At 43.6% G+C, this 22,466-nt stretch overlaps 1 protein-coding gene across 5 annotated transcripts in view; it reads left to right on the forward strand.

The window, feature by feature from the left end:
• The window catches only part of NPNT (nephronectin), a 94,362-nt gene that overhangs the window by 64,316 nt on the left and 7,580 nt on the right, over nt 1-22,466 (forward strand). For all 5 annotated transcript variants that reach the window (XM_077278331.1, XM_077278356.1, XM_077278338.1 and 2 more), the window contains 3 exons: nt 14,530-14,616; nt 17,907-18,005; nt 19,988-20,247. In XM_077278331.1, the coding sequence (XP_077134446.1) occupies nt 14,530-14,616; nt 17,907-18,005; nt 19,988-20,247 (446 nt within the window). The remainder of the gene's footprint in view (nt 1-14,529; nt 14,617-17,906; nt 18,006-19,987; nt 20,248-22,466) is intronic.

The following is a 22,466-nucleotide window of genomic DNA, read 5'->3' on the forward strand; positions in this document are numbered from 1 at the left end:
GCCGACTTCAACTCAGTTATATTTCCCGGATCCGCACATTCCTTAACCAACAATTTGCAAAAACACTAGTGCATGCCCTCATCATCTCCCGTCTTGACTACTGCAACCTCCTGCTCTGTGGCCTCCCCTCTAACACTCTTACACCCCTCCAATCTATTTTAAACTTTGCTGCCCGACTAATCCACCTGTCCCCCTGCTATTCCCCAGCCTCTCACCTCTGTCAATCACTGCACTGGCTCCCCATTACCCAACAACTTCAGTTCAAAACCCTAACCATGACATACAAAGTCATCCACAATCTGTGTCCTCCATACATCTGTGACCTCGTCTCCCGGTACTTACCTGCACGCAACCTACGATCCTCACAAGATCTTCTCTGCTCCCCTCTTATCTCCTCTTCCCACAATCGCATGCAAGATTTCTCTCGCTCATCCCCCCTCCTCTGGAACTCTCTACCACAACATATCAGACTCTCACCTACTATGGAAACCTTCAAAAAGAACCTGAAGACCCACCTCTTTTGGAAAGCCTACAACCTGCAGTAACCCCCAATCTACCAAACCACTGCATGACCAGCTTTACCCTCACCTACTGTTTCCTCACCCATCCCTTGCAGATTGTGAGCCCTCGGGGGCAGGGCCCTCTCTCCTTCTGTACCAGTCATGACTTGTATGGTTAAGATTATTGTACTTATTTTTTATTTTGTATAACCCTCCTCACTTGTAAAGCGCCATGGAATAAATGGCGCTATAATAATAATAAATAATAATAATAATATGACTGGGAACAGGGACCATTGTTTGTTTTCTGACTAGCATAATAGTTACTGACTCCTATATTTAGGGTTAGGCCACTTTCACAGGTTCAGTATTCGGTCAGTATTTTACATCAGTATTTGTAAGCCAAAATCAGGAAAAGTATAATAGAAACATGTGCACCACTTCTGCATTTTTCTCCCACTCCTGATTTTGGATTACAAATACTGATGTAAAATACTGACCGAATACTGAACGTGACCTTAATCCCTTCAACCCGAAGCCTTTTTTCACCTTCATGACAGGCCATTTTTTTAATTCTGACCAGTGTGACTTTATGAGCTAATAACTCTGGAACCCCTTCAATGGATGCCAGTGATTCTGAGGACATATTGTACTCCATGATAGTGATAACATTTGTTCGATACAACTTGCGTTTATTTGTGAAAATATTGGAAATATGGTGAAAATTTTTAAAATTTAGTAATTTTCAAATGTTACATTTTTATGCCCTTAAATCAAAGTTATGTCACACAAAATAGTTAATAAATAACATTTCCCATATGTTTACTTTACATCTGCATAATTTTTAAAACATTATTTTTTTTAGGAAGTTAGAAGGGTTAAAATTGACCATCAATTTCTCATTTTTCCAACAAATTTATAAAACCATTTTTTTAGGGAGCACATCACATTCAAAGTGACTTTAATGGGCCTATTTGACAGAAAATACCCAAAAGGGACACTATTCCAAAAACTGGACCTTTCAAAGTGCCCAAAACCACATTCAAGAAGTCTACTAACCCTTCAGGTGCTTCACAGGAATTAAATGAATATGGAAGGAAAAATGATCATTTTACTTTTTTCACAAAAATGTTACTTTAGCCCCAATTATTTTTCTTTTCACCAGGGTAACAGGAGAAAATGGACCTCAAAATTTGTTGTGCATTTTCTGATACCACATATGTGGTGGAAAACTACTTTTGGGCGCACGGCAGGGCTTGGAATGGAATTGCGCCAATTGACTTTTGAAATGCAACCGTGGCTGAAATAGATTTGCAGAGCCACTGATGTGCTTGAACAGTGGAAACTCCCCATAAGTGACTCCATTTTGGAAATTACACCCCTCTGGGAATTTATCTACATGTCTAGTGACAATTTTGACTCCATGCGTGTTTACCAGAAGCAGGCAGCATTGAGTGAGTTGAGTGAAAATTGCAAATCTGCCAGTGTAGTCCCAATACTTTGTAGTGCCCATACATTGTGCCCAGCTCATGCTTCTGGAGACATGTACCTGTAAATTAAGTGGGCTCTTATCGCTATAGAAATACCAAACGTGGATGATAACTGCTATTTAGGCACACTGTGGGGCTCAGACGGGAGAGGGGCATTTGGATTAAGGAGCGCAAAATTTGCTGGATTTCTTTTGGGGGACGAGGAGCTATAGTGCTTTTCCAGAGCCTTTGTACTACCAGTAACATGGGAGCTCCCTATGTTTCCATTGACAGATGATGGACTTGCTTTTTTGTGGATTGATTTGAAGCTTTAGATGGGAACATTTTACATAATATTTTGGATCACGTTTATTCTTTGATCTACGACAAGCACTTACATCTGGTTTCCATCTAAATCTCCGAATGGCGTAATTCAAATGAAACCCCCGAGGGATCCATTCACTATAATGAGGCAGCAGAGTTACTCTGGACTCCATCTGGCCTCTGTTCAGCGGTGTACTTCTTTTCACAAACCTGTGGTTGACCGCATTTTTATGTACGGACACAGCTGGATCATAGGCCAGCAGCGTCCTCAGTGCCTCCATCTGTCTCATTATAGGGAATCTTCCTCCAAAGGTTCCGTCTGAATCACGTATTTCAGATGGGAGACAGAATGAACAAATCAGCAACAGGTGAAGAATTGGTTTTATTTATTTTTTACGCCGTTTCTCATGCGGTATAAGTGATTAGGCGACTTTATTGTTTGCGTCTATGCAATTACAGTGATACCAGATTTATATTGTTTTATTTTTAATGTTTTGCTGCTGTCACACACTAAAAGACCCTTTTTTTTGCAAAACAAAGTTTTTCCATTGCCATATTTTGAGAGCTATAATTTTCCTATATTTATGCCGACAAAGTCATGTGAGGGCTTGTTTTATGTGGGATGAGTTGACTTTTTATTTGTACCATTTTCAATCTTCAGTTTTTTTTATCTCTTTCTGTTTTGATTTTGCTAGGCAGAAAAAATTAGAAAGTAGAATGTATTTATTGGATTTATATTTAATTTTTTATTGTTCTTTATTTTGTGATTCTTTTTTAATATTTTTACAATTTTTAAAAACTTTTATTTTTACTTTTTTTATCTTGTTTTGCCATGGGACATTAACTTTCACAGCCCTGATCACTGAACCAATACTGTGCAAGGCTTTTGCTTGCAGAGCATTAGATAGCGTCTTGCAGACATGGATGAGGCAGGAGCTTACAGGCCACCATCTCTGGGTGACCCCGTGGCCCGAGGTCACCATTGAGACCACTGGCACAATGCGATCGCATTGTGCCGATTGGAGCACAGACAGAGCTTCCTCCCTCTACGATGCTGATTGATGTTGCTGTAACTATTGACAACGGCATCAAAGGGTTTAAACACCCACCATCGATGCTGGGACTGATCGTGGGCATTGTTATATTTACTTCAACTTTTTAAGCCAAAACTAGCTATATTGACAATGTATACCCTAACCTTACAGAAAATATTCTGGTCTTACCTTCTGGAGATTCCTCTTCCTTCTAAAGAAAAAACAGCTTGTTCTTTGTTGGGTCTTTTTTTTACATTTTCCATTTTCAGTATAGCCCAAATTCAACTCTCTCATTAAACTTTCTTAAAGGGAACCTGTCACCTGAATTTGGCGGGACCGGTTTTCGGTCATATGGGCGGGGTTTTCGGGTGTTTGATTCACCCTTTCCTTACCTGCTGGCTGCATGCTGGCCGCAATATTGGATTTAAGTTAATTCTCTGTCCTCCGTAGTACACGCCTGCACAAGGCAATCTTGCCTTGCGCACGCGCAGTATGCTTTGCCCAACTGCGGGCAAAGCCGAAAAGCATTAGTGCGCATGCGCTGGCGCACTATGTCCCGGAACACAGCGAAATACTTCCGGGACATAGTGCGCCGGCGCATGCGCACTAATGCTTTTCTGCTGAAAAAGGGTGAATCAAACACCCGAAAACCCCGCCCATATGACCAAAAACCGGTCCCGCCAAATTCAGGTGACAGGTTCCCTTTAAGAATGCGATTTGTAGTAAATACTTGGCATTGGCCGGCATGGCTCGCTGTCGGCTGTCAGTGAATGTCAGGCAAACAATTACACCATGACTTACCGGTGTACTCTTACATTCCTCTCTGAGCTGCTGGAAATCTACCTAGAACCACTTGTAGGGTGCGACCTTTCTAGAACATAATGTTATGTTTCTGGTGTGAAATCTAGAACTGGGAATAAACATTTCAGTTATCATTAAGGATCCAAACTATTTTATAATCATTAACTAAGATTGCTTTTGTCCTTCAAAAGATCAATTCTGTGTAATGCAAAAATTACTCTTATCATGTATGTAAAACACAGTGCGTGATATTGTAAGTGCACAATGCTGACCATGTTTCCATACATGCCCCAAACAGTAACATGTGAACTCAGTGAAAGGCACTAAGCAAATATGTAGAGCTAATAGAGAAGGCAGTCTGGGTGTGGATTATCTCCTATGGGAACTAAGGGTCCGGTATGTTGAAATTCAATATACATTGCCCACCATTTTTTTCCAACATTTAACAGCCAGGAGAGAGTCAGGACTCCACCATACACAGTAGATGTTTGGCCAGTCCTGCTAAAATCAGTGAACTGGGTATGCATTCTTCTAATCTATCTGGCCTCATTGATAGCCCTTGCGTTCAGATCTAGTGTCCCTGAAGTGACAGCCCAGAGGATGGTTATATCCCCCACCCACATGAGTGGTGCAAACCTGTTTAAGGTTCTGTGTACACTGCAGTCAGTGGCTATATTTGGAGCCTCCATTGCCAGAATATACTGTTACCGTGATGGAAAATATTGGACCCTATTACAAGTCATCTCATCAGGCGTCAGTGGTATCCTTCGTACGGCGGATCTGGCAACTTTTGTTGCAAACATAGGTTACAGTCATAGTGTGAACACAGCCTTCCGACGTGTTTCCACTTGCATACCTTGGTTCTGCATTCTGTCTGTGCAGAGGAATCCAGAATATTATGTACATTTATGGTGTATTTTCATTGTGCATTGTAGACTGTGGCTGCTTGTTATATCCCTGCACTTGGTCCTGCTAGCTCTCTGCATTGATATTTAAATCTGATAGAGTCTTAGGCCCGATTCATCAAGATGTTTATGCCGGTCTCGATGAGCGGGCGTGTTAGAGTCAAACGCTACTGATTCATTAAGAAGCACACATGTTAGGGCTGGTGGAACGCACCGAGTAAATATAGAGATGTTATTTGGTGCGTTCGCAGCCCGGGGTCCACCATGCAGGAAAAGAACCTGCTGCTGGCAAACGGCGACACTATATGGCAGTAAAAGCGATCTCTGTTGCTTCACAGAGTCGCTATAAAGAAAGGACTGTGTCCTGTTAAACTCCACAGGAATACACAGAGCAGATAGCAGCTTGTGGTCATGCAGTCAAGGAGGCAAACATACAATCTCCTCACCGGAGGTGCCGGTATTCTAAGTGGCTTATTTCAGCCGGGGCCCTGAATCCATACAAGCGTGACCACATTGGGGCAAAACTCATAACATGCATTGATACTAGCGCATGGCCGTGCGGTCATGCGAACCTTATATAGCTGCAGCAAGTACAAGACCTTCCTAGAAGGACCAATGAGAGGCTGCCACAGAGCCTGAGCAACTTCAGGACCTTCCTGGAGAACCAATGGGCTTTGCTGCAGTATCCAAGCATGTGACCCTCGATATCCAATGAGAGATCTTACCCTGGGCATGCTCAGAAGGAGAAAAGCAGGACTTAGTCCCAAAAGCGTCTGCTCGCCGCTGCCCAGCACTGGCTTCAATGGCAGAAGCTGGATAAGCAGCAGTAACCCTTTGCACAGAGTCAGACTGAGCGAGACGCTGGGACCGACATCTCCGCTGAGCAGGCTCCACTGCGGCAGGAGAAGAATGGGAGACCGCAGCGGAGATGGCCCTAGATTCCCCCTGTGCAGAGGCGGGAACTCGACCCCTAACACACACACTTCGTAATAAATTAAGCATGTCTGAAAAATGATGTGCGCCTCCGTGTTCACCTCACCGCAAATCTTACTCCAGTCAGGGACTGGAGTCAGATCTCTGACATAAGGAACACCACCGCTTGTCATGCCACTGTTCCTCCACTTCCTGACCCGTGAAAATGGCTAGAGCTGGGTTAAATTGGCATGAAAATGCAAAAAGTTGCAACATTTTTGGGCAACTCATTTTGTGCAAAAATTTCACAACTTTTCAAATCAATTTTCATCAGAATTCTGGCTTTTATGAATCAGAGCCTTACTGCCTGATCATCTAGAAAATGATGTATGTTACAAATGCAGAGTAAAACAAGACACTAGCTGTGTGCTACATTTCAGTGTGCCGCAGTCCTGTGAGCAGTCAAGGGCATAGTTATCAATAACTTCATGTTTTCCTGTTATAGGTTCAAGGCTGATCTAAATCAATGTGTTTGGTATTTGGATGGCAGACGGGAACATTGATTCCTTGTCAAGGAGTGCAATATTTCATGCCGGTAGAATGAGTAATTCTTTGTTCCCACATTTGTTCTTCATGTCGTGTCACCAGATTTGCCATCGACATGAAGGATGGTTTTGGAGATCTGCATTTTTAGACCTGTTTCGCGGACACATCCCTATTTCTTAGGAATTGTTTCCATGGTGAAAAGGAAATAAAAATACTGTCATAAAAATTCTCCATTTACAATTCAATGCGGCATAGGAGATTGTATGAGCGGTTGTGCTTTCATAAAATCCTTATGTGTAAAAGATCTTGTTAGAAGTATGATCATAAGAGGTTGAAAGATGTTGATTGCTTGGTATTTCCAGATAATTTTCCATGCATTTGAGTCACTGGCAGACACAGACAGAAAAGGCCCCTGTAGAAGAACAATATATAGGCCCTTTGTAGCCCAAGATCTCCTAAAAACGCAACATTGCACCTGCCTTAGAGGAAGAAATGGGCCCCCTTTCCTCTTGGGCCCTGTGCACCAATGATATGTCTGCCCTTGATTTGAACTTTGTGACATTTATGCAATCTCTTTTCTTGACATTGGCCACATCTGGAGATTAGTAGAATTAGTCGTAATGCACTGTATGTCCCAGATCAAAAGACCAATAATTGTTTTATTTTGGTAGAAATCAACCATTTACATCCTGATTCTTCAACTTCTAAAACCAAAACTGGCTAATCCCTCATGGCCGTGTTATACTGTAGGTCATGTACTTGACGACCTCATGTATAATTTTTAGTAAAAACCTGAAAAGATGAATAAAGATGGGGCCATAAATAATTTACCTGCCAAAAAATATGCATTAAAAACAGGGTACTAACAAAAACAAAAATGTTACGTATTAACTAGAAAGATAGAAGGAATATATCCTCTTAATGGGTGGCACAGGGGGTCAATAGGGGGGTGTAATAAACATCCCTAACACCCTAAAAAGTCTCACCCTGCCTTGTCGCAGAAGTTGGCACCCTATTATACACTATATCGCACCCTGCTCAATGTCGAGTATCCCTTAGACACCTTAGTGCACTCTAGTGCAAACTAGTCCAAGACTTGTAAATAACACTTAGATCATGCAGCAATAACCTATATGCACAGGGAAGGGAGTGAGGAAGTATACTGTGCTAAGTACCATTTCCTTATTGAGCCTTTTTCAGATATTGAGGATTTTTCAGCAGACTCCTCTTTGCTATGTATGGGATATAAGACCTACATTGTTGTTTTTGGGACTGTATTATATTATTGTATTAGATTGTACTGGTTGCTTACTACAGTTAATACTTTCATGGGATACTCGCTGTCACATATCTCACCTACGTTTCAGTATCTAGGTAATATACACTCACCGGCCACTTTATTAGGTACACCATGCTAGTAACGGGTTGGACCCCTTTTGCCTTCAGAACTGCCTCAATTCTTCGTGGCATAGATTCAACAAGGTGCTGGAAGCATTCCTCAGAGATTTTGGTCCATATTGACATGATGGCATCACACAGTTGCCGCAGATTTGTCGGCTGCACATCCCAAAGATGCTCCATACAAGGCAGGATGGATCCATGCTTTCATGTTGTTTACGCCAAATTCTGACCCTACCATCCGAATGTCGCAGCAGAAATCGAGACTCATCAGACCAAGCAACGTTTTTCCAATCTTCTACTGTCCAATTTCGATGAGCTTGTACAAATTGTAGCCTCAGTTTCCTGTTCTTAGCTGAAAGGAGTGGTACCCGGTGTGGTCTTCTGCTGCTGTAGCCCATCTGCCTCAAAGTTCGACGCACTGTGCGTTCAGAGATGCTCTTAGGCCTACCTTGGTTGTAACGGGTGGCGATTTGAGTCACTGTTGCCTTTCTATCAGCTCGAACCAGTCTGCCCATTCTCCTCTGACCTCTGGCATCAACAAGGCATTTCCGCCCACAGAACTGCCGCTCACTGGATTTTTTTTCTTTTTCGGACCATTCTCTGTAAACCCTAGAGATGGTTGTACGTGAAAATCCCAGTAGATCAGCAGTTTCTGAAATACTCAGACCAGCCCTTCTGGCACCAACAACCATGCCACGTTCAAAGGCACTCAAATCACCTTTCTTCCCCATACTGATGCTCGGTTTGAACTGCAGGAGATTGTCTTGACCATGTCTACATGCCTAAATGCACTGAGTTGCCGCCATGTGATTGGCTGATTAGAAATTAAGTGTTAACAAGAAGTTGGACAGGTGTACCTAATAAAGTGGCCAGTGAGTGTATATGTTCCCTTCCCTGTGCATGTAGGGTATTGTTGCATGATCTGGGTGTTATTTGTATATCTTGGACTATTTAGGTGGTACTAAGGTGTCTTGGGGATAGATGAAAAATAAGGAAAGATTCCGGCACAACCATCCAGGGATGATTGTGCCAGAATCTTTTCCTATTTTTTGTCTACCTTCCTGTGATCACCAGTGGAAATGCACCCTCAGGAGGAACTCCGGACTAATTTCCAGCTACACAGTCTCAGCGTGGTAAGCTCCTTCGTCCCTCTCCCTGCATCTCACCATGTTTTAGGGATATTCGACGTTGAGTGGGGATACCATATCGTGTATAATAGGGTGCCAGTACGTTACTATGATGTAAGGGCTATTTGTGTACAAATTTTAATTCTTTTTACCCTTTTGTGCCTGAACGATCACTTTTCTAACAGTGAGTAGAGCTTATGAAAGCTGGCGTACTATGAGGCCATGTTCACACAGTGCGTATTTTACCGCGGAACCGCAGCGGTTTTGCCGCTGCGGTTCCGCAGCTTTTTTCCATGCAGGGTACAGTACAATGTACCCTATGGAAAACAGGAACCACTGTGCACATGATCCTGAATTTCAAAAAAAAAGCCGCGCTGAATAGCTGCTGGAAAAAAGAAGGAGCATGTCACTTCTTTGTCCGAAACAGCAGCGGTTCTGCACCCATAGACCTCCATTGTGAGGTCAAACCCGCAGTAAAACCCGCAGATCAAAAATATATCTGCGGGTTTTATTGCGGTTTGTGGTGCAGAACCGCTGCAGCAGGAAGTGCGGGGAAGCGGCTGGAAGTGCGTGGGCGGAAGTGCTTGGGCGGAGAGACATGGAGGCATACCGTCGCATGGGGATCGTGTCGGCCGTTTGATTGATTTGGTATGTGTGTGTGTGTGTATGTGTATGTATGTATGTGTGTGTGTGTGTATGTATGTATGTGTGTGTGTGTGTGTGTGTGTGTGTGTGTGTCCCCATGCGACGCTAGTGCCACCATTGTGCTAAGTCGCCATATGGGACTACTACTCCCATCCGGAATTAGGATGGGAGAGTTGTCCCTGTGTCCAGCGACTTAGCACAGTTGTAAAGTTACACAAAACACACACAATACACATACATGACACACAGTACAGTACATACAACATATAACACAGAGTATATACTCACCAACAGCACACTTGTAGGCGAAGCCCTCGATCCTCCAGGAAAAAATCACAAAATAAAAAATCAAATTCATACTCCCTGTCCGCAGAATCCATAAAACGAGTGTCCCACTCCGATCGGCTGCTCTCCGGCGATACACTGCCAGGAGCGAAGCTCCTAGCAGTGTATCGCGTACTGTTCCGGAGTTCAATGGCTCCGGCGTCTCGGTTAACGGCAGTACAGCTGCGTTGAACTTTCCCACGCAGCACTGCTGTTAAGCGAGAGTTCCGGGGTCAATGACCGCCGGTAAACTCGCTCGCGCAGTGACACACCGACAGGAACTATGGCTCCTGTCAGTGTGTTGCTGCAGCCGTGGAGAGCAGACATATCTCTGGATGTGTCTGTTCTCCATGGAAGATCTTCGTGGGACCCTCGATGGATTTCTGCGGACAGGGCCAGGGAGTATGAATTTGTTTTTTTATTTTGCCTCTTTTTCAGGTCGAGGGTCTTCTTGACGGATTGAGCGTTTAATAAAATTTGGTCAAAAAGTGTGTGTCTTTATTTCATTAAAATATTTTTTTCTAGTCTTTGTGGATTTTTTTTTAACCCTTTCATTGGCTTAATAATGGATAGGCGTCTTATTGACACCTCTCCATTATTGACCGGGATTAATGCCACCTTAAAATAGCAAAAATACGTGATACGTGGCACTTAAATACGTGGCACTTAAATACGTGATACGTGGCACTTAAATACGTGATACGTGGTACTTAAATACGTGATACGTGGCACTTAAATACGTGGCACATAAATACGTGATACGTGGCACTTAAATACGTGGCACTTAAATACGTGGCACTGAAATACGTGGCACTGAAATACGTGATACGTGGCACTTAAATACGTGATACGTGGTACTTAAATACATGATACGTGGCACTTAAATACGTGGCACTTAAATACGTGATACGTGGCACTGAAATACGTGGCACTGAAATACGTGGCAATTAAATACGTGGCAATTAAATACGTGGCACTTAAATACGTGATACGTGGCACTGAAATACGTGGCACTGAAATACGTGGCACTTAAATATGTGGCACTGAAATACGTGGCACTGAAATACGTGGCACTGAAATACGTGATACGTGGCACTGAAATACGTGGCACTTAAATACGTGGCACTTAAATACGTTGCACTTAAATACGTGGCACTGAAATACGTGATACGTGGCACCTAAATACGTGGCACTGAAATACGTGATACGTGGCACTTAAATACGTGGCACTGAAATACGTGGCAATTAAATACGTGGCACTGAAATACATGGCACTTAAATACGTGGCACTTAAATACGTGGCACTGAAATACGTGGCACTGAAATATGTGATACGTGGCACTGAAATACGTGGCACTGAAATACGTGATACGTGGCACTGAAATACGTGGCACTTAAATACGTGGCACTTAAATACGTGGCACTGAAATACGTGATATGTGGCACTTAAATACGTGGCAATTAAATACGTGGCACTGAAATACGTGGCACTGAAATACGTGGCACTGAAATACGTGGCACTGAAATACGTGGCACTGAAATACGTGATACGTGGCACTTAAATACGTGATACGTGGCACTTAAATACGTGGCACTTAGGCTATGTTCACATTTGCATTGTGCGCCGCAGCGTCGGCGCCGCAACACACAACGCAAACAAAAACGCAGCAAAACGCATGCACAACGCTGCGTTTTGCGCCGCATGCGTCCTTTTTTTGATTGATTTTGGACGCAGCAAAAATGCAACTTGCTGCGTCCTCTGCGCCCGGATGCGTGCGCTGCAGTGACGCATGCGGCGCAAAACGCAAGTGCGACACATGTCCATGCGCCCCCATGTTAAATATAGGGGCGCATGACGCATGCGGCGACGCTGCGGCGCCCGACGCTGCGGCGCAGACCGCAAATGTGAATGTAGACTTAAATAGCTGGATAGAGCTGGATCCGCGGGCTGTGATCTGGCCTACGCTCAGCACTCTGCGGAGCGCTGTCATTCAAAACACGTCCACTCATTTTGGTGTTTAGTCCCAAAATGGAGGATGGAAGAAGAAAAGGGTTGGACAAGGAAATGACATCATTTCTTTTTTTTTTTTCCCCCACTGCAGTTAAAGCTTTATTTGTGTCAAACACAGACAATCTGCAGAGAAAACTGCATAAAAAAACGCACTAAAAACCGCATCAAAAAACGCATCAAAAACGCACCTGCGTTTTCTGCCAAGAGCTGCGGTTTTTAAAAAAAAGCCTTGAAAAAAGGAAAAAAAAGGATTGAAATCAGGAACGTGTGAACATACCCTGAGGCTAAAATCTACACTATCTCATGGCTGCCGTACATTTCAATTCCTAGCACACGGACAGCCCAATAATGCAGTAGGGGTTTTAGGAGCTGTGCACGTCTTCAGCGGGCATTTGCTTTTAGACTGACATAAGATATGCCATAGTTTATAAATATTTCCCTACACTTGGTCATTATGTAACAGGACACATTCTTTTACTAGGATTAATTGCTGCCTTTTTTTATAAGGCTGGGTTCACATTGCGTTAATGTGTGCACGCTAACGGACAGCGTTGCACGACGAAAATGTCGCAATTTACGCCGTGCAACGGGTCCGTTAGCGTGCCCATTGACAGCAATGTAAATTTCTCCTGCAGCGCATCACTAGCGCGTGCCTTTTTCGGCTCGCGCTAGTGATGTGCCGTTCTTCTGTGACGCGCCTCGGACGCTGCTTGCAGCGTCCGCGGCGCGCCCGAGGTCCGTTCCCCGCTCTCGCAGATCGGGGATCTGCGAGAGTGGGGACGTTAACACGACCCCAAACACGGCCCCTAAATAAACATTGCGTTAGCGCAATCCGCTAGCGCTAGCGCTAAACGGATTGCCCTAACGCAATGTGAACCTAGCCTAAGAGTAAACTATGTGATAAGGATTTGGTATGAAGACATACTATAGGATTCCCTTGTGTTCTGACCCCAAATGCCTGTCAGTCTTTGCACCTGCAGGCGAGAAGTGCTCCATGGTGTTCACATGCAGACCTCCCAGATTACATGGAACATGGCTAGAATGTCAGATCTTCCAATTCTTTCACACAGGGTCCGTGGAATGAGGAGTCTTCTCATACAGGATTAGTGCTATGTATAGTGAAATAAGAGGTCCAAGATTAAGTAACACAGAGCACAGCGCAATCGAAATTGTTTAGATAGCTTAGGGTCTTACAGGACTCTAGTAACAACCTTGTAAAACGTTCTCACGTTCCCTGCTGTTGTTAGAGGAATAACAAGAACATTATTTCTTTATTCATTACTTTTCAGTCCTGAGGAAAGTCCTTATATTTAGCTTCCCCTACAGCTATTATAACTTGTTAATTTCTAATTTCTCAAATTTGTTATTTTTGGAGGATTTTCGAGTCGAAAAAATCGCATAAAGGGAACCTGTCAGGTGATACATGCTGCCCAAATCATGGGCAACATTTATCAGGCACTGGCTGTATGATCACAGCCATGTGTCTGTCTCGTTTGGGCAGCATGTATCACCTGAGAGGTTCACTTTAAAGAAGAAATGTATCAGTAAGTGAATATAGAGGTGTGTGTATATAAAGGATGAAATATTCTTACAACATAAAAATGCCTAAAAAGTTAAAAACTATCCCAGAAAAACGTCTCTCCATTGATCCTATTTTGTCTCATATTGCAATAAAATAAAGGAAAATATAAAAAAAACTTGTGTGTGTTCCCAGGAGATTAGCCATGCCCTCCTCGTCACTATGCGTTATATGTATGTAAAACTGCTGCAGCAGGTCTCCCACTCCCACCTGTCACCCATCGTACAAAAAGATTGTTAAACCCATCCCCTTTGGATAAGTGTCACCCGCTCAGTCATTCAAAAGTAGAACAGTTCTGAAGGACAATAATCAATGTGTTCTCTGCGCGATTTCTACAGTGCAGGATTATAGGAAGATGCAGAAAATCCTGCAGATTGAATTACCTCCTGTCTACTCATATGTTTTATTTCTAGAATTAACGTTCCTTCAGCTCATGTTTCTCTGTAATGAAACTATACACATTGCTTGTAAAAGTAGAGATCAATAAACTGACAATCACCTGACCTAGTCCCTATCCCAGAGTAAAGGAATCCCTGTCTTGTTTTTCTTCTAACCGTCAGGTTTTATTAATGCATTAAGTACAAGTGTCCATGGGTTGTGCTTAAATTCTTTACTACTATTTCAGTATAAAAAAATTCAAATGATGACCCCACCAATAGTATCTATTAAAGGTCAGAGATGTGATCATATAACTGCACAAAATCTAAATCAGAAAAGAGTAAGTACAGTAAAGGAAAACCATAAACTCGTAATAAATAACGATTCCATAACCTCCTTTGGTTCCCTCTGCCGGAATATTACCTTCCTTGTGCAATGATGTCATTATGAATAAACAGTTATCCCCCTATTTTATTTTATCTTTAGTTTTGTACTTTACTGTAATGTACTCCTGCATAGAGTTCTTATCCAGCCAAGCACAGAATTACAAGATCGTCTCCCTTTACATTATAGTTCCACGGCATGAAAATAATATCTTTTTTCACTTCGATGTTGAGAGGGGGCTGAGTGCTGATGAATATGAAGAAAATGACGATCCAGGTAAGAATTTATAGTCATATGAAAGCATATTTCATCATCTTGCTGTGCGTAAAGTCAAGTAATATTTGCATCGGCTGTTGAGTACTTGCCTACCATATTCTATATATTGCCTAATTATTTGATGAATACATGTGCACATAAAACTGGACATCTTTGTTTTACGAACCAAACTTTTGGAGATAAATCTTATGTACCTTGGCTTTTCTGTGTTTAATGTCTTTTTTCCTGTGTATTTGGAGAATTTTCCTTTAACAACATGATTATTCTCTGAATTCCCATCCTCCCAAATCACATGCAGTAAAATATATCCAGAATCCAGTTGTGTACCAATTTAAGAGCTTTGAAATGGATTCCTGCCCCAAACAGTCTGCTAATCCAGAATCATTCAAAACCTGAAGAATTAAGTATTATCATGTAAATGAAGTGGCAATGTCATGTGTATCAGACAAATCATTAAAACCAGGTTACAGCAAAGTGAATTACGTTGATTGTCCTTTATCAGAGCCACTTGTTAACGGGTGGGTCATACTTGGCAGCTGGCAGGTTGTCAGTTCTTGAGCTTGATGTCTCGGAAGTAGGAAAAATGGCATAAAGAACTGTGCGTCTGACACAAGGGCCTTATCATTGCTAGATTACTGGGTCAGCACATCAGCAAAACAGGTGGTCTGATGAGATGTTCCCAGTGGAGGTAGTTCCTCCTAAAAGTGGTCCATCAAAGATGACAAATGAGCGAAGAGGGAAGAGAAACTGTAGCACAAATTGCTGCTGGATGTGGTAGAAAGCTGTCAGAGTAGAAAGTGCAGTGCAGTTTTCTAAGCATGAGGTTACATGCTCAGAGTGAAGTCTTATCCACCACGGAAAGCACCTAAAATGTGCACATCAGCATCAGACCTGGACCATAGAGAAGTGTAAGAAAATGACCTGGGCTGTACAATCATGATTTCTGCGAGGCACATGTACTTTACTTACATGTGATGACCTATCACTAGGATGAGATATCCAATGTGGGCAAGCTCGTGGATGCTGCAAATGTTTGTGTAGAAACCCTTGGTCTTGGCATTGATGTGGAAGTTACTATGACCCACTCTACTTACCTAAACATTATTAAGGCAACAGTATACCCTGATGACAGTGGTCTCTTTCAGCAATTATGTGTCTACAGCCCAGCATACTTTTTCATAATCTGTCATATGGTTCCAGAGATATTGTCCTTTTTATTTAGTGCTGTTCGTTATGGTCTTTACCAAGGGGGTGGTGTTTATAGGGCAATAATGCAGAGCAGCCTAAAGACATGCCCCCAGAGAGTCCTGTGAGCTATGCCCCCAGAGAGTCCTGTGAGTCATGCCCCTAGAGAGTCCTGTGAGCCATGCCCCCCGAGAGTTCAGTGAGCCATGCCCCCAGAGTGTTCTGTGAGCCATGCCCCTAGAGTGTCCTGTGAGCCATGCCCCCAGAGAGTCCTGTGAGCCATGCCTCCAGTGAGTCCTGTGAGCCATGCCCCAGAGACTCCTGTGAGCCGTGCCTCCAGAGAGTCCTGTGAGCCGTGCCTCCAGAGAGTCCTGTGAGCCGTGCCTCCAGAGAGTCCTGTGAGCCGTGCCTCCAGAGAGTCCTGTGAGCCGTGCCTCCAGAGAGTCCTGTGAGCAGTGCCTCCAGAGAGTCCTGTGAGCCGTGCCTCCAGAGAGTCCTGTGAGCCGTGCCTCCAGAGAGTCCTGTGAGCCGTGCCTCCAGAGAGTCCTGTGAGCCGTGCCTCCAGAGAGTCCTGTGAGCCGTGCCTCCAGAGAGTCCTGTGAGCCGTGCCTCCAGAGAGTCCTGTGAGCCGTGCCTCCAGAGAGTCCTGTGAGCCGTGCCTCCAGAGAGTCTGTGAGCCATGCCGCCAGAGAGTCCTGTGAGACATGCCCCAGAGAGTCCTGTGAGCCATGCCTCCAGAGAGTCCTGTGAGCTGTGCCTCCAGAGAGTCCTGTGAGCCGTGCCTCCAGAGAGTCCTGTGAGCCGTGCCTCCAGAGTCCTGTGAGCCATGCCTCCAGAGAGTCCTGTGAGCCGTGCCTCCAGAGAGTCCTGTGAGCCGTGCCTCCAGAGAGTCCTGTGAGCCATGCCTCCAGAGAGTCCTGTGAGCCATGCCTCCAGAGAGTCCTGTGAGCCATGCCTCCAGAGAGTCCTGTGAGCCATGCCTCCAGAGAGTCCTGTGAGCCATGCCTCCAGAGTCCTGTGAGCCATGCCTCCAGAGAGTCCTGTGAGCCATGCCTCCAGAGAGTCCTGTGAGCCATGCCTCCAGAGAGTCCTGTGAGCCATGCCTCCAGAGAGTCCTGTGAGCCGTGCCTCCAGAGTCCTGTGAGCCATGCCTCCAGAGGGTCCTGTGAGCCGTGCCTCCAGAGAGTCCTGTGAGCCATGCCTCCAGAGGGTCCTGTGAGCCATGCCTCCAAAGGGTCCTGTGAGCCGTGCCTCCAGAGTCCTGTGAGCTGTGCCTCCAGAGAGTCCTGTGAGCCGTACCTCCAGAGTCCTGTGAGCCATGCCTCCAGAGGGTCCTGTGAGCCGTGCCTCCAGAGAGTCCTGTGAGCCGTGCCTCCAGAGAGTCCTGTGAGCCATGCCTCCAGAGTCCTGTGAGCCGTGCCTCCAGAGGGTCCTGTGAGCCGTGCCTCCAGAGAGTCCTGTGAGCCATGCCTCCAGAGGGTCCTGTGAGCCATGCCTCCAAAGGGTCCTGTGAGCCGTGCCTCCAGAGTCCTGTGAGCTGTGCCTCCAGAGAGTCCTGTGAGCCGTGCCTCCAGAGTCCTGTGAGCCATGCCTCCAGAGGGTCCTGTGAGCCGTGCCTCCAGAGTCCTGTGAGCCATGCCTCCAGAGAGTCCTGTGAGCCATGCCTCCAGAGGGTCCTGTGAGCCATGCCTCCAGAGGGTCCTGTGAGCACTGCTCCCTTGACAAATGCCATATAAATTAGCACTGACTAAAAAAACTCAAGTATCTGGAACCATATGGCGTTTTTTTTAGATAAACAAACAATACTCACACCGAGTATAAAAAAAGTAAAAGCTGTCCACTTTTGACCAGGTGACGGGTCTTTTTCAATAAAGGCATTTCAATCATGTTAAGTCATGTATGGCTTTATCCCAGCCCACACAGTATAAGAGCTGAGTTCGCCATTTGCCAAGATGGCGTGTGATTTCGGGATTCCTATGGGTAAGTATGTAGTAAGCACTAAGCATAGCAAATGCTCTTTACTTATTCTTTTAACCGCCGACATGTTCATTTCATCTTGGAGATTTTAACCTTTAAATGAACACAATACCCTTGATACTTTGCAGAAGTTTTGATCCATAGCTGTGACTTTGACAATGGATTGTGCGGCTGGATTAGAGATAGAGAAAATGATTTACATTGGGAACTGATCCAAGACAAGTCAGGTAAGATGTTTTGCTTTCTCCATTTGACTTCTCACCATGAATTTAGCTTATCACCCGAACAGCAGAAAAACCCATGAGTCAGCTTGCTCCGTATGTTCTGGCTTATTATTATCTGCTCCTGTACACATCACCCAACTTCCGCATACATGTGAAGGCTCAGATAGGCAAACCTTTCATGTGTTCTGTATGGGGAACGGAGGGTACACCGCTACCGAACCGGACACCTTCTACTTCTTATTTTCGGGAGAACAAATGGATTGGGCAGTCAAATTCTAAATATCTGATTCCTCGCTACCCTGATATCATCTGACGGGACAGAGGCAGGGAGTCCCCATGCACATTAGATTGAAGGCTGGTCCAACCCAAATCGTCAGGCTCGGATGACTATACCTAAATGTAGATGGCGTGTTTAGTACCAGCATTAAGGAAGATTACTATGTAGTAGGTTCTCTACCCTAATTGGAGGTACCTTCCAGTTTTTGTTTTTTTTTTAAAGTGATGACATGGAAATTATTTTTTTTGAAGGGATGGTATATCCAGTGATTTTTTTTTACTTGCTTTTAATGTATGATGAAAAATGAAAAATAATGTTTGTAAAGAAAGAATATATAAGATCTCTGACTCATATGGAAATATCAATATCATCCTCAGTTTTTCTTTGCTCTTCTTGTGATCTACTACAGCCTAACAAAAAGCAAATAATGTACATCTGCATTGCTTTATGGGCAATTTAAAGGTACTTTCCACTTTAAGAAAACTAGTCCCCAAATGCATTTATTCATGTAATAAAAAAGGTCCAACGCTGACTCTATGCCTCCGCTCCAGTTTCCGTATATTGGCTGCAGCCGTGATGCCATGACTACAGTGCACATCACCGCTTTAACATATCTGTGAGCTCCCTTGATCTGCAGATGCAGACAACAGAGCTCAGTGATTGGCTGCAGCGGTGAGATTCACTGTAGTCATGACATCAGCACTGCAGCCAAAACACAGAATCCGCAACAGAGGCAAAGAGCCGGAGCTGGACCTAAGGAAGGCGAGTAACAGCTGCGTTTGTTATTTTACATGGGTAAAAGAGTTTGAGGACCACATTTGTAACAGTGGAAAACCCCTTTAACTACTATGTCTAATTTAAAATGATAGTTTAATGAATTAATGATTGTTAATCCTTAATATTTCATAGTTTGTGCAGTTAGTGCCGTACACTGTAGCCTGTCAGGATCAGTTGAGTCTGATCCAGGTTTTGGACAGAGTGAAAAGAAGGCCAATACCTGATTGTAAACTGGGAGAAAAAGCCCCTCATGGCCTACACGTGTGCATGTACTAGATGATTGCTGCTAAACCATAGGGACACAATTCTTGTGACAGAGGCCGAGTATAGTTATGGAGTTATTATGAAGGCTTCATGGTGACTGTGCTGTGTAGATGCTTTGTTAGCGCCTCATACGTGACAGCTACAGATCAGCGTTTTTTGACCTAAAGTTCAGGAATCAAATTATGGGTTATAAAGACATTTAGAGGTGTCCCCTGCCATTTCCACTCAAAAATTGCATTATGTACTGCCTCCTCATAAATTATATACTAATCATATTAAAATGAAATTATTTATGACATGTTCCCATTTCCATTTCATTATATTTGCAGCGGCATACTTCATTTACTGATAACACCGGAGCTAATAAAGTTAATAAAGCCTTGTGCATTGTTAATAGGAAAGCCAGCGTAAGTCACTGACTTCATTTAGGTTTTGAATGAAAATGAGCGACCTGTGGGTATTTGTCTTTTTCTAAAGTTGTATCCAAATTGCAGAGGGCTTTATCTGCTATTCCCAATAGTCTTAGCGAACATTTCCTAATTCCGCTATATAGCGCATATTAGAATGTAATGAAATCTATAGCGCTAAGTCATTTTATTAGACCGCTCTAATTTACTGCTCTTCTTGAAAGGTCACTATATGTCATGATTATCATTGCTCTGTTTAGGAGGAAAATATTTAACAGTCATTGAACCCAAGGGAACCTCTGGGAAGGTAGCACGGCTGGTCCTTCCACTCGGACACCTTTCATTTTCTGGAGACCTCTGCCTGTCATTTAAAAGCTTAGTGTCTGGAGAGGATTCTGCGAAGCTTCAAGTCTTTATTAGACGATCGGGCGTCCGTGGTCCTGCTGTGTGGGGAAAAAATGGAGGCAGTCATAAATGGGGCGAAACATACATCACTTTGCCTGGGGCAGGTGTCAAAAGTGTAAGTATTATAATTATTCCTACTTTTGTTCTCCAAACCGTCCACACATTATATTCAGGTCTTATAGTCAAATGTTTGTCAGTGTCAAAGGTGCTAAAAATTATGATGTAAGTAAAATGTAAACTTAAGAAAAGTATTTTCTAGAAATATATGAGATCAGTTACAAAGTTTGTGGTGTATGATGACATCAGTATGACTGTTAAAGAATCCAACTTGCGTTTAGTTTTTTTTCAATTACGTTGTTAGGTATCAGAAATGTAAGTGTAGCGCGTTTAGGAAAAAATGTGCAAAAAAATCCAGAAAGGGGTCCTAAAACTCCAGCTTTTATTGTCAATCCATTAAAATCCAAGAATTAGATATCACATACGCGTTTCAGACATCCTTCCTTATTAATACAGTGACTGTGTTTACTGCTCTGGCCTCCAGTCGTTAGGGACTTTACTTTATGGGGTTTCTGAATTTGGGAACCCTGTGTTTGGTTTTCCAACCATAAAAGTAGGTTGCTGAAACCATGTCTTTCCTTTTAAGGAAAGTCCTAAATAAAGGGAAAAAAAGGAAAAAATTAAGAATGTGAAGATGACACCTAAATAATCAATATTATTTATACACCTGACAAATAAACAATACTCCAAAAATCCTGCAAATTAAAGTTGTCTTTATAAGCAAGTTTGTAATGAAAATTAGCAAACTTCGAGATAGCTTAACACATTGAAAATCCCAAATACCTACAAAATCAATAGTATTGATTAGGTCAATGTCTACACATATGATACCCATATGGAATACAGTTGTGGCCAAAAGTATTGACACCCCTGCAATTCTGTCAGATAATACTCAGTTTCTTCCTGAAAATGATTAAATGATTGCAATCACAAATACTTTGGTATTGTTATCTTCATTTAATTTGTCTTAAATGAAAAAAACACAAAAGAGAATAAAGCAAAAAGCAAAACATTGATCATTTCACACAAAACTCCAAAAATGGGCCAGACAAAAGTATTGGCACCCTCAGCCTAAGGGCTCTTTTCCATTTGCGAGAAACACGTCCGTGTCTTGCAGGTGAAAACCAAGCTCTGGCGCCGACACTCCAGAGCAGAGCGTTCGGCCGCATAGCAACACATGGAGCTGCACGCTCCGCTCTGGAGTGCTGGCGCCAGAGCTTGGTTTTCACATGCGAGACACAGACGTGTTTCTCGCAAATGGAAAAGAGCCCTAATACTTGGTTGCACAACCTTTAGCAAAAATAACTGCGACCAACCGCTTCCGGTAACCATCAATGAGTTTCTTACAATGCTCTGCTGGAATTTTAGACCATTCTTCTTTGGCAGACTGCTCCAAGTCCCTGATATTTGAAGGGTGCCTTCTCCAAACTGCCATTTTTAGATCTCTCCACAGGTGTTCTATGGGATTCAGGTTTGGACTCATTGCTGGCCACCTTAGAAGTCTCCAGTGCTTTCTCTCAAACCATTTTCTAGTGCTTTTTGAAGTGTGTTTTGGGTCATTGTCCTGCTGGAAGACCCATGACCTCTGAGGGAGACCCAGCTTTCTCACACTGGGCCCTACATTATGCTGCAAAATTTGTTGGTAGTCTTCAGACTTCATAATGACATGCACACGGTCAAGCAGTCCAGTGCCAGAGGCAGCAAAGCAGCCCCAAAACATAAGGGAACCTCCGCCATGTTTGACTGTAGGGACTGTGTTCTTTTCTTTGAATGCCTCTTTTTTTCTCCTGTAAACTCTATGTTGATGCCTTTGCCCAAAAAGCTCTACTTTTGTCTCATCTGACCAGAGAACATTCTTCCAAAACGTTTTAGGCTTTTTCAGGTAAGTTTTGGCAAACTCCAGCCTGGCTTTTTATGTCTCGGGGTAAGAAGTGGGGTCTTCCTGGGTCTCCTACCATACAGTCCCTTTTCATTCAGACGCCGACGGATAGTACAGGTTGACACTGTTGTACCCTCGGACTGCAGGGCAGCTTGAACTTGTTTGGATGTTAGTTGAGGTTCTTTATCCAACATCCGCACAATCTTGCGTTGAAATCTCTTGTCAATATTTCTTTTTCGTCCACATCTAGGGAGGTTAGCCACAGTGCCATGGGCTTTAAACTTCTTGATGACACTGCGCACGGTAGACACAGGAACATTCAGGTCTTTGGAGATGGACTTGTAGCCTTGAGATTGCTCATGCTTCCTCACAATTTGGTTTCTCAAGTCCTCAGACAG

The sequence above is a fragment of the Ranitomeya variabilis genome, chromosome 1, assembly GCF_051348905.1.
Source record: "Ranitomeya variabilis isolate aRanVar5 chromosome 1, aRanVar5.hap1, whole genome shotgun sequence".
NCBI classification, from domain to species: domain Eukaryota; kingdom Metazoa; phylum Chordata; class Amphibia; order Anura; family Dendrobatidae; genus Ranitomeya; species Ranitomeya variabilis.